The 13,082-nt window shown below is 42.5% G+C and overlaps 1 protein-coding gene across 1 annotated transcript; it reads left to right on the forward strand.

The window, feature by feature from the left end:
- Nucleotides 1-6,360: 6,360 nt before the first annotated feature.
- On the forward strand, nucleotides 6,361-12,182 carry LOC121585675. Its single transcript, XM_041902004.1, has 3 exons — nucleotides 6,361-6,741; nucleotides 7,079-7,186; nucleotides 10,174-12,182. Exons 1-3 carry the CDS (start codon nucleotides 6,645-6,647, stop codon nucleotides 10,884-10,886), a joined length of 918 nt encoding a protein of 305 aa, XP_041757938.1. The 5' UTR covers nucleotides 6,361-6,644; the 3' UTR covers nucleotides 10,887-12,182.
- The last annotated feature ends 900 nt before the right edge of the window (nucleotides 12,183-13,082 follow it).

The following is a 13,082-nucleotide window of genomic DNA, read 5'->3' on the forward strand; positions in this document are numbered from 1 at the left end:
TTTTGCCACAACTTTGGAAGTATGCTTGGGGTCATTGTCCATTTGGAAGACCCATTTGCAACCAAGCTTTAACTTCCTGACTGATGTCTTGAGATGTTGCTTCAATATATCCACATAATTTTCCTTCCTCATGATGCCATCTATTTTGTGAAGTGCACCAGTCCCTCCTGCAGCAAAGCATGATGCTGCCACCCCCGTGCTTCACGGTTGGGATGGTGTTCTTCGGCTTGCAAGCGTTCCCCTTTTTCCTCCAAACATAACGATGGTCATTAAGGCCAAACAGTTCTATTTTTGTTTCATCAGACCAGAGGACATTTCTCCAAAAAGTACGATCTTTGTCCCAATGTGCAGTTGCAAACCGTAGTCTGGCTTTTTTTATGGCGGTTTTGGAGCAGTTGCTTCTTTCTTGCTGAGCGGCCTTTCAGGTTATGTCGATATAGGACTCGTTTTACTGTGGATATAGATACTTTTGTACCTGTTTCCTCCAGCATCTTCACAAGGTCCTTTGCTGTTGTTCTGGGATTGATTTGCACTTTTCGCACCAAAGTACGTTCATCTCTAGGAGACAGAACGCGTCTCCTTCCTGAGCGGTGTGACAGCTGCGTGGTCCCATGGTGTTTATACTTGTGTACTACTGTTTGTACAGATGAACGTGGTACCTTCAGGCATTTGGAAATTGCTCCCAAGGATGAACCAGACTTGTGGAGGTCTACAATTTTTTTTCTGAGGCCTTGGCTGATTTCTTTTTTTATTTTCCCATGATGTCAAGCAAAGAGGCACTGAGTTTGAAAATAGCCCTTGAAATACATCCACAGGAACACCTCCAATTGACTCAAATGATGTCAATTAGCCTATCAGAAGCTTCTAAAGCAATGACATCACTATCTGGAATTTTCCAAGCTGTTTAAAGGTACAGTCAACTTAGTGTATGTAAACTTCTGACCCACTGGAATTGTGTTACAGTGAAATAATCTGTCTGTAAACAATTGTTGGAAAAATTACTTGTATCATGCACAAAGTAGATGTCCTAACCGACTTGCCAAAACTATAGTTTGTTAACAAGACATTTGTGCAGTGGTTGAAAAACTAGTTTTAATGACTCCAACCTAAGTGACTCCAACCTAACTTCCGACTTCAACTGTGTATTGGGTGTGTTAATTACATTACAATTCATGTTTATTTTAAATGATATATTTACTCAATGTTTGTTTACTTACTTATGAATCATCGTTCATGTCAGCGTGTATTACTATCTTTATTAATTCAGCACTAAGTGAATCGATCCACTTGACTTTATTTATAGCAACAACAAATGGGGAAAACAATTGTTGACAATAAATAGGAAACGTTCCTTAAGGCCATCATTTGGGCCATTTTACCCAGAAGCCTTACCTGATGCAAAAAGAGATGGAAAGATACCCATGGAATTATAAAACAAATCCACATTTTCATTAAAAGAAATTAAGGACAAATCTCAAACGATACCCACTTATTCCCTATATAGTGCACTATAGTACAGAGGTCGGGTCACACACATTTCCTCGGTGGCAAAGGTTATCAACGTAGTAACAAACCCCAACGTTGCGACCCAAAACTGTTCAAACTGTTCACACCCCTCTTGTTGGCGGAGATAAAACAAGTTGCAGTTTGAAATCTAATTTCCTGAAATTCTACACATTTTGCTGTGTCTTATGTGTGTTCGTTCATATGATACCTGAGTAGCTCAACAAAATCAATGGGGGCTCCCTGGGGGTGGAGGCCCCTGTGCACATAATCAGATAACTACAAGATGTAGATAGGCAAGTTAGGCTAACCAGCTATCTAGCTGACATGCACTAGTAGTAATTAACTGGACATTTCTGACAGGTTATAAATAGCTCTCTATGGTCTGTCAGTGAATGACATAACAAGAGGAAAACTGCCCATGCACTACCACATTTACAAATTGCACCTTGTGCATTCTATTATTATAACTCTCAACAGCAGTAAGTTGAAATCCCGACTGAGATTCCCAAAAAATTAATCATTTTTATTTCGTCAGGACCTGCGGTCCATATCGACCCCTTTCTTGATCCAGATTACCCCGTTCTGGGTCCGGATTGACCCCGTTCTGGGTCCTGATTGACCCCGTTCTGGGTCCGGATTGATCCAGTTGAGTATGGGCTGCTATAGGGCACAAGGTGTCATCAAGACCGGGTGAATCACAAAATGTCAACCAATTCCCTGTATAGTGCGCTACTTTTGAACATGGCCCATATGGTTCTGGTCAAAAGTAGTGCACTATATAGGAAATAGGGTGCCAATTGGGACGTAGACATATTGTTGCGCCAGGGAGTTGAATAAATATGAGATGATGTTTCCTCAGTTATAGTAGTGTTATTTACTGTTTCCTTAGTCATCTGTTATTCCAGGCATGTCACTACATTGTAAAACATGTTAATTTGACATGGTAGATGACCGCAGTAAATTGGATAAGTGACCATTCACCAGGTTTACTTAATATCTTTCTGGCAGGTCATAGAATGGGGAGGCACTTCTCTATCACCGTACATCATAAAGTGTGATGTTCCGCTAGCTGTCCAGACGTTCTCTGTCTGTATGGGACACAGTACTCTGGGTGCGTCCCTAGTGGCACCCTGTTCCCTATGTTGGGCACTACTTTTTTTAAAGAGATTGTTCAATCAATATGCTGTTCTTCATTCACCAGTGGCCTTAACCATCAACAGAAAATTAGATATTAATTCAGAATATTTTTTATTTTATTTTTAGGAACTGATCATCAAATGGAATAGATTTGATGACACTGAGTTTGTAGTCATATTAATGTACCATTTTCTAGTACCATTCTGAAAAAGTATTTCATGTGTAACGTTTCATTTCTGAATAATAATAATACAAAGTAAAACTTTTAAGTATTGTATTCTTGGTTGGTATGTATTTTCTTCAAAGCACAAATGCCTGAATTCACACCATCTTTCCCCTTCATACCATTACAGTACACGACATTGTATTTATGTACATTTCAGATGCCTATCTATGTAATTTGCTGTGGGCTACCACACAGGCAGGTATTTTTCGAGTACTGTACCTTAAAAAAAAAAAAGTCTCCCCCCAAAAAGAACACTACACATATCATTTACATTTTCCATATATGACTCATCCATCCCAGTCATAATAATATAGACTGATGCTGGTGGATCCATTCCCATTATCCTCTTTGTGGAGAGAGAGAGAGTTATGTTCAAATCATATTTGATTGGTTTTAACACCAGCTGCTGTGTGAGATGGTGAAATGTCGAGCTCATGCCAAGTACCTCTCTTCCCCCTGTGCCTCAGCAATGCCCTGCAGTCTTCCTCAATTACTCATTCATGAAGCTCCGCTGTTTGATATTTCATAGGGTGCCTGCGTGGGCCTCTTTGTGTGTGGTGTCATCTGCCTAGGCTGGCTCTCTGGGGCAGTGGAGGAAAGAAAGGGGATTAGAACCTTGGTAGTTAAGAGGTAGAGCTGTGTTCACTGTCTCTCTTCTCACAGAAACACTGAAGGGAACTAGCTGGGGCCTGTTCAGGAAGGCTGAAATGTTCCTTTGTGTTGCAAATTGTAACCTCATAAACCGACATTTAACAAAGATGTGATTTTCTTAAAATCATGGAGTGAAGACCTGTGGTCTATCTGTAGAGCAGATATAAGATATCTATTTCGGAACATTTCAGTCTGCTGAACGCACAGCTGGGGGTCAAGCTGCTGGCTCTTTCTCACAGAATGACACGCTCTCGGAAGGACTAGCTGGAACCCTTCACATTCTGACAGGCACTAATGCTGCCGAGATGTCAATCTGCTTTAGCTAAAGATCAGCGCTGAGTACTATACACTCCTTGTATAGTGTATATATTGTATTTTTGCCATTGTGAATAGTGTATGGAATGTGTAAAAATTCAGCGTTCTCAGAAATATAATGCATAAGTTGTTAACGCGGAAAGACCTTGATAACCTTTTCCAGGAAATAGATGTATCTTTATGTATAATAGTGATGTACACTACCGGTCAAAAGTTTTAGAACACCTACTCATTCTTGGGTTTTTCTTTATTTTTTACTATTTTCTACATTGTAGAATAATAGTGAAGACATAAACTATGAAATAACACATATGGAATGATGTAGTAACCAAAAAAGTGTTAAATAAATCAAAATATATTTTATATTTGGGATTCTTATGAGCTGTTCTTGCCATAATATGGAATTGGTCTTTTACCAAATAGGGCTATCTTCTATATACCCCCCCACCCCACCTTGTCACAACACAACTGATTGGCTCAATTGCATTAAGAAGGAAATAAATTCCACAAATTAACTTTTAAGAAGGCACACCTGTTAATTGAAATGCATTCCAGGTGACTACCTCATGAAGCTGGTTCAGAGAATGCCAAGAGTGTGCAAACTTGCTACATGATTCCATATGTGTTATTTCATAGTTTTGATGTCTTCACTATTATTCTACAATGTAGAAAATAGTAAAATAAAGACAATCCCTTGAATGAGTAGGTGTTCTATAACTTTTGACCAGTAGTGTACATATTTTGAACGCATGTGAAGTGTTGGTCCTGTGTTTCATGAGCTGAAAAAAAACATCCCATAATTTTCAATATGCACAAAAATAGTATTTCTCTCAAATGTTGTGCACAAATTTGTTTACAACCCTGTTAGTGAGCATTTCTCTTTTCCAAAGATAATTCATCTACCTGACAGGTGTGGCATATCAAGAGGCTGATTAAACAGCATGATAATTACACAGGTGCACCTTGTGCTGGGGACAATAAAAGGCCATTCTAAAATGTGCAGTTTTGTCAGACAACACAATGCCGCAGATGTCTGAAATTTTGAGGGAGTTTTGCAATTGGCATACTGACTGCAGGAATGTCCACCAGAGCTGTTGCCAGAGAATTTAATGTTAATTTATGTACCATAAGCCGTATCCAACGTTGTTTTAGAGAATTTGACAGTACGTCAAACCGGTCTCACAACTGCAGACCACGTGTAACCACGCCAGCCCAGGACATCCACATCCGGCTTCTTCACCTGCGGGATCTTCTAAGACCAGCCACCTGGACAGCTGATGAAACTGTGGGTTTGCACAACCGAAGAATGTCTCCACAAACTGTCAGAAACCATCTCATGGAAGCTCATCTGCATGCTCATCATCCTCACCAGGGTCTTGACCTGACTGGTGTTCGGCGTCGTAACCGACTTCAGTGGGCAAATGCTCACCTTCGATGGCCACTGGCACGCTGGAGAAGTGTGCTCTTCACAGATGAATCCCGGTTTCAACTGTATCGGGCAGATGGCAAACAGCGAGTATGGCATCGTGTGGGTGAGCGGTTTGCTGATGTCAACGTTGTGAAACGAGTGCCCTGTGGTGGTGGGGTTATGGTATGGGCAGGCATAAGCTACAGACAATGAACACAATTGCATTTTATCTATGGCAATTTGAATGCACAGAGATACCGTGACGAGATCCTAAGGCCCATTGTCGTACCATTCATCCGCCACCATCACCTCATGTTTCAGCCTGGTAATGCACGGCCCCACGTCGCAACGATCTGTACACAATTCCTGGAAGCTGAAAATGTCCCAGTTCTTCCATGGTCTGCATACTCACCAGACATGTCACCCATTGAGTATGTTTGGGATGCTCTGGATCAACGTGTACCCGCCAATATCCAGCAACTTTGCACAGCCATTGAAGAGGAGTGGGACAACTTTTCACAGGCCACAATCAACAGCCTGATCAACTCTATGCGAAGGAGTGAGTGTTGCGCTGCATGAGGCAAATGGTGGTCACACCAGATACTGACTGGTTTTCTGATCCACAGGTTTTTTTTTTTTAAGGTATCTGTGACCAACAGATGCATATCTGTATTCCCAGTCATGTGAAATCCATAGATTAGGGCCTAATGAATTTATTTCAATTTCCTTATATGAACCATAACTCAGTAAAATCTTTGAAATTGTTGCATGTTGCATTTTATATTTGTATTCAGTGTAGTAACACGAAAACTGTACATTGAGGCTGCAAGGCTTCCACAATAACCCACATCCCATGCATATGTCCCTTGATCATGTATTTCACGCTTCCTACAGTACAACTCCTTTGAGAAGCTAAGGCTCTTTGGTTGTCAGGGGAGGGAGAAACCATACGAGTCTTGAGTGTGAGACATATAGTTTATTTCTCTTAAACCCCAATACCCATTGAGCCCAGTAGCACAGTGAGCGGCTGCTATACCTGAATACATTTGGTGACACACTTTAATTTCAGGAGGCTTGCCAGACGATGCAATAATCAGGTAAGACCTGCGTACCGAGGTAGTGCTCATGAGCCTTGAAGCTGTTGCTTAGATTCTGTTGTGGTGAATGTAAAGGAAAAGTGGATTCACTTGATCTAATTACTACCTGCACATTAGGAACTAGGAAAGTGAACACCTACCTGATTGATCAAAGATGATCACGTACATAGGTGCATTCATAGGACACAGAAATTCTTGCGCATTCTGACATTGTTACATAATTTGTATCTCTTCTCTGAATGGAACCCTCTGATCTCATAGAATTCTGGTTTCCCGGGGAACAAGGAAACAAAGTATTTAAAGCATGCAATATTTTAGTCCTTCAAGAGCTCATAACAGAACTGTACACAAAACTGTAGATGGGGAAAATCCAATGGACTTTGTTGTGAAGAAGATTGAAGGTAAATTTACAGCTAAGTAATTAATCTGATAGTTGAGTGGGATGTTTGTTTATGCAAACATTTATGGATACAGTCAACACACTTGCTGATAAAATCAAATGACTATCTGAGCTAATGTTGGCTTGCTATTTATCTGGCCCTGAATGCACATGCAGCATGCTCTCAATTGCAGCAATACTCTCTCGTATCTCAATGTAATGTTTAGAATTTAAACAAATTCTCTGTTTGTTCTGATGTAGCCTTGCTTATTTAAATGTGTAACACTTCAAATAGTATTTTTTGCCTTTTGTCATGGCCACTGAGTGTTTCAGTAATGTGTCTACATCCGTCTGACTAGAGCTGGATATATCCAGGTATCACACGAAGGGACACTATAGGAAGCTTGGCTCGCCAAAGAATGATACCACAGATGACCTTACTGATAACACTAGGACTGCAGAGAGAGGTAAATGATTATACTGGCATTGGTATCCACAAAATATGTAGCCTACATATTTTTGCAAATTCTTGTGCTAGAGGAATGGACATTATAAACATTTATCTGGAAAAGGAATGCTTGTTCTGACACTTCTGATAAAATCATCTCTTGTTAAGCGACAATATAGCAGTCAATATTATTTTGATTTTATCTAGTTCATCGAAAATGTTAATCACAGTGAAATGTTGAGATTGGGTTCCCTTTGTGACATCACTGTTCTAGAAGGCCTGGGATGATGATGCACATGATGATTGCTCAAGTGTTATTATAATAATAATAATAATAATAATGATTTATTACATTTTTTTTCATATAATTTATTAATGAACAGTTATCATCTACTCAAAGTAGCTGTTGAAACAGTGTAGGCAGGATTCACTAAAGGTCATGAGTGTGGACACTAAGGAGGAATAAGAACAAAAATACAAATATTGTCATCTGGTATGTTACGCTTTCATGTTTTCAGATTGCTGCCCTTATGACACTAGTCATGTTATGATGTAATGTCGACATATAAAAGTGTTTATCAGGGAGACATGACAATGACGTGGACATTTCTGAAGGGGAAACTGGTAATCGATCTTGGTAAAAGTACAGATAGACTCAATGGATTTATCCATTAGATGTTGCTGCTTGATGAAGGTCATAACCTTAGTGAACTGTAGTTCGTCAAACCCATTTCCACCTCTAGCTGTGGAACAAATGAGTAACCTTTTCCACTCACTTCCACCCCTGAAAACACTCCAACCATTTCCATTTAGACTGACTTTTAAGAGGCCATGCAGACATGATTTTTCTTTCATTGATTCAATTTTAGACCTCTAATGAAGCCTTGGAATTGAAAACTGCCTGCTGTCTGTACAGGTTGTGAGAGTCTCACAGACTGCCTGAAGGTGCATTCAAAGGCTATAGAGACAACTCCCTCCAGACTCAACCCCAGTCTCTCAGACCTCCTGTCCAGGCTCGGCACCACCAACCTGGGCAGCGGCCAGCAGCCAGTACCGCGCCAGTAGGTCCGACCACCACCTCCACCAAGACACCATGGTCCACAGCTACTCCCTCAACCCGGACACTCCAACCCTGGCAGTGTCCAGCAGTTCGAACGGCACCGACCCTCACCCCCAGCCGCCAAAGACCATGTACTACCACCACAGCTCCGACTCCCAGAGGTCACTGTGCAGCGAGGTGGATCCTCTCTTCATCCGCAAGGTCACGGCTGCAGAACTAGTCTGCGGAGAGAGGAAGTACAGGTGCTCTGGCTGCCTGGGGTACTACGACCACCTGGGGACCCTGCTGGGTCACATCGACCAGGGCTGGAGGGAGGGCTTCAGCTGCAGGGTGTTCTACGGGAAGCTGAAGACCATGCAGGACTGCAGGCCCATACTCATGATGAGTTGCCAGAGCAAGGAGGCCCGTCCCTGGATATCGACCCTAAGCTCTCCAGCTCCTCCATCACGCGCTTGGGGTCGGCCTCGCTGGCCCTGGCCCACCATCCGACCAACGTTGACGGGAGGAAGGGTCCTGGGACAAGGGACAAGAAGGCAGACATGATCCACAAGTGGCTGCAGAAGACAGAAGTGACAGCATCGCTTCACTGAGGCAGTTTTTAAGGAGTTGATTGGAACATGTGTGTACTGTTTAATTGTTGCTGTGTTGTCTAGGTGTTTGAAACTGAGAGTGTGTTGAAAATAAATGAATGAATACATGAACATAATATAAGTGTCCTACTTCCCAGTTGTATGTGTTTTACTCAGAGATTAGGATATCTGAAATTATCTTAAAGGCACAGTGCAGCCCAAAATGTGATTTTCCTGTGTTTTATATATATTTCCACACTATGAGGTTGGAATAACACTGTGAAAGTTATGATAATACCCTTTTAGTGTAAGAGCTGGTTTGAAAAGACCACCAGAAAATGTTGCCTGTTTTGCTGGGATGGAGTTTTGCCCTTCCATGGTGACATCACCATCAGGTAAATTAGTTAATAGACCAATAAGAAAGACAGTTCCAAACCGCTCTGCCAATAACAGCAATTTTTAAGTTTTCCCCTCCCAACTCAGACCACAGTCCTAGCAAAATTCTTGCTTGAGAAATGTATTTCATATTGACATTAAACGGCTGCATTGGACCTTTAATATACAATGTGGAAACTCTATTTTGTCATTTAGAGATGAGAATAGGTTTTCATTCACAAAGGTTACAGTCTCCTTGCATTCATATCTTCCATGTAGAAAGCCCTGCTTGTAGTTTATGCCATCGTCTACTGGTATTTAATCTGAGAAGCATCTCCATGGTGACGGAGAGATGAACAGTCAGAACACATATCACACTTGCTCACCAAAGTCTGGAGTCTATGGCTCTTCTTACCCCAAAGCGAATGGACATGGCAGAGCCAATGCAGATGACACATAATGACAAGCCTGTGTAGGAGATTTACATTTATTCAGATGTGTTGGCTAAAAATAGGGAGACGCTCAAATGTGATTACTCCATTAACGTTACATGCAGCGCCTTGGGATTTAATTCACACCTCTGAGAAATGTGAGCATACAAAACGAGATTATAAAACAGAAACAAATATATAAATAAGTCTGATAATCCATTTCCATGTGCTAAACATTCAATGTGAAAGGATGTTTTAAGAAAAAACATGTTTTTCTCACAAATGCTCTAGTTTGTGAATTTTCCAGCCTCCTCTGTCACACACATTGACAAAACTGTTTTGTAGTTTTCTTCTAGCTAGGTTAGAGCACTTCTCCAGTTCCTTCATAAATGCCAGATGTTTTCAATAGGCTGCTTTCTTGAGTTTAGCCTACCTCTCAAATGCTGTACTGAATAGAAATCTGAAAAGCGCAAAGGCCAGTCAGGAGCATTGATTTGTGTTCACCTAGCAATGTCTTTATAGATCAGGGTTCTTCATATGCGTTCCCCTCATTTCTTGTTCTCTCTCCCAGCCTCAGTGAGATGGCCACCCTCCCTCACGGTTTTGAGGACAGCAGGGCCGCACTTCCGACAGACCCAGTCCATCCCTGCTCACCCTCCCTGCATCACCCTGAAGCACACCCCACCCGGCCCTCATGGACAGGGACAGGGACATCCACCACATCCACCTCAGCCTTCAGCCAAGGAGCGGTCCAAGTCGGTGGAGCCCAGATACGAGCCCTGCCACCTGGACTTTAACTTCTTGCGCATGGCCTCTACCATGGAGCAGGTAGAGGGGGAGCTCCAGTACCGGTGCGCTGGGTGCCTGTTGCTCTACACCAGCCTGGCCGCACTGCAGAACCACATCGGCCTCAGCTGGATGGATGGCTTCAGCTGCCGCGTCTTCTACAGGAAGCTGAGGGAGATCCGCAACAGGGACGAACCCAGGAAGCTCCACGAGAGGGTCCAAACGAGTAGTGTTGCCGAGAAGCAGCTGAGGCCACCCACGTGCGGGGCAGCGCTGGGCCTTGCTAGAGGGGGTAAGAGTGGAGGGCAGACAGGGCTGAAGCAGGGAGCTCTTCCTGGAGCTGCAGGAAGGAAGGACCAGGGGGTGCCCAGCCAGAGGTTGACTCTGGAGTCGGTGGAGACAATAAGAAGGAACGCGGTGGTTCACAAGTGGCTGAACGAGATCGAATGTTACCCCATCCCTGATGTCACCCCATCCCTGATGTCACCCCATCCCTGATGTTACCCCATCCCTGATGTTACCCCATCCCTGATGTCACCCCATCCCTGATGTTACCCCATCCCTGATGTTACCCCATCCCTGATGTCACCCCATCCCTGATGTTACCCCATCCCTGATGTTACCCCATCCCTGATGTTACCCCATCCCTGATGTCACCCCATCCCTGATGTTACCCCATCCCTGATGTCACCCCATCCCTGATGTCACCCCATCCCTGATGTCATCCCATCCCTGATGTTATCCCATCCCTGATGTCACCCCATCCCTGATGTCACCCCATCCCTGATGTCACCCCATCCCTGATGTCACCCCATCCCTGATGTCACCCCATCCCTGATGTCACCCCATCCCTGATGTTACCCCATCCCTGATGTTACCCCATCCCTGATGTCACCCCATCCCTGATGTCACCCCATCCCTGATGTTACCCCATCACCAGAAAGTACATAAAAGCATCCCTCTTTTTGATTACCCAGTTTCACTGAATGAGAAATACTTTTGGCATTGAATGAACGACTATTGGCATTGAATGAATGACTATTGGCATTGAATGAACGACTATTGGCATTGAATGAACGACTATTGGCATTGAATGAACGACTATTGGCATTGAATGAAAGACTATTGGCATTGAATGAACGACTATTGGCATTGAATGAACGACTATTGGCATTGAATGAACGACTATTGGCATTGAATGAAAGACTATTGGCATTGAATGAAAGACTATTGGCATTGAATGAAAGACTATTGGCATTGAATGAACGACTATTGGCATTGAATGAACGACTATTGGCATTGAATGAACGACTATTGGCATTGAATGAATGACTATTGGCATTGAATGAACGACTATTGGCATTGAATGAACGACTATTGGCATTGAATGAAAGACTATTGGCATTGAATGAAAGACTATTGGCATTGAATGAAAGACTATTGGCATTGAATGAACGACTATTGGCATTGAATGAACGACTATTGGCATTGAATGAAAGACTATTGGCATTGAATGAAAGACTATTGGCATTGAATGAAAGACTATTGGCATTGAATGAACGACTATTGGCATTGAATGAACGACTATTGGCATTGAATGAACGACTATTGGCATTGAATGAACAACTATTGGCATTGAATGAACGACTATTGGCATTGAATGAAAGACTTTTGGCATTGAATGAACGACTATTGGCATTGCATTTCTCAGTGTAAAGGTGTAATTGCTGTCCTTAGAGGATTTGCTCTGGGACGGTGGGACTGGTATGTGTTTTTCACAAGCAGATCAGTTGCTGTCTGTGTTCATGCATGTGTGAATTAAAATAGCATCACTGCTGACCAGAGTGCAGTCTTTAATTTCTTCAGCTGGTCTCTCATACCGTGAGCATGCATCCTCCTCATACCAGCCCCTGGCCACTATTTAGTTTTTTTCTCATTTGTTTCTCCTTCTGCTCAATTGAAAGTATGAGCAACATTATACATATTCAGGCTTATAGGATTTTAGAGTGTTTTAGAAAATAATTTGCTTGCCGTGTAATTAATTATTCTAGCCTATTAATCTTATCTAGTGTAGCAGAGGCAGAGAGGATGAGGAGCTGTGGAATCAACCAAGCTCAAGGCCAGCCATTCCAGTAAGAGAGCACAACTTTAATTTTCCTCAGATATGCGCCATAGGCCTATCCAGCTGTAGGAAGATTTTTCATACAAAATTCATCATTGGCAAAATGATTGGTTTAATGGTTGGTTTATAAAATGACAAACAATTGTTTGTTTAAGCGATGTAGTCTATGGTCATTGCGTTGTTGATGGTGGTAACTTTAGAATATTTTTCCTTTTACTGGGTGTTGAAAGGCGATGTTGCTATCATATTTCATGGTTACATTACACACAAAATCCTTCCAGCCACTTAGAAAAATCTGTTGCACCAAGCCTGTATCTGAGCCTGCAGTGTATTCCCACAACATCTTGTGAAATGGACCATGTGGTACCACAGAGACACACATCCAGTGGGGTTTTAAAAGCACAGTGGTTACAGAGTACAGCTGAGGTCCCTGTCTGACTACCAGAGAGAGAGAGCCAAAGATAAATATACATCTCCTCAGTGCAGTAGGTGGGGAGTGTTGATGAGCATGGTGTGGGCAGGGGGTGCCGGTGCCTAGCCAAAGTCAAGTAACCTTTTCCAAGGGGGGTGAT

Source organism: Coregonus clupeaformis, chromosome 17, assembly GCF_020615455.1.
Source record: "Coregonus clupeaformis isolate EN_2021a chromosome 17, ASM2061545v1, whole genome shotgun sequence".
Classification (NCBI taxonomy): Eukaryota; Metazoa; Chordata; class Actinopteri; order Salmoniformes; family Salmonidae; genus Coregonus; species Coregonus clupeaformis.

What these genes read in the sequence shown, in the direction of transcription:
- LOC121585675 (XM_041902004.1), top strand. Translation starts at nt 6,645, where the DNA reads ATGCAATATTTTAGTCCTTCAAGAGCTCATAACAGAACTGTACACAAA. An exon ending in TGTTGTGAAGAAGATTGAAG is followed by an intron (nt 6,742 to 7,078) that starts GTAAATTTACAG and finishes CCGTCTGACTAG; the next exon opens with AGCTGGATATATCCAGGTAT. An exon ending in CACTAGGACTGCAGAGAGAG is followed by an intron (nt 7,187 to 10,173) that starts GTAAATGATTAT and finishes TCTCTCTCCCAG; the next exon opens with CCTCAGTGAGATGGCCACCC.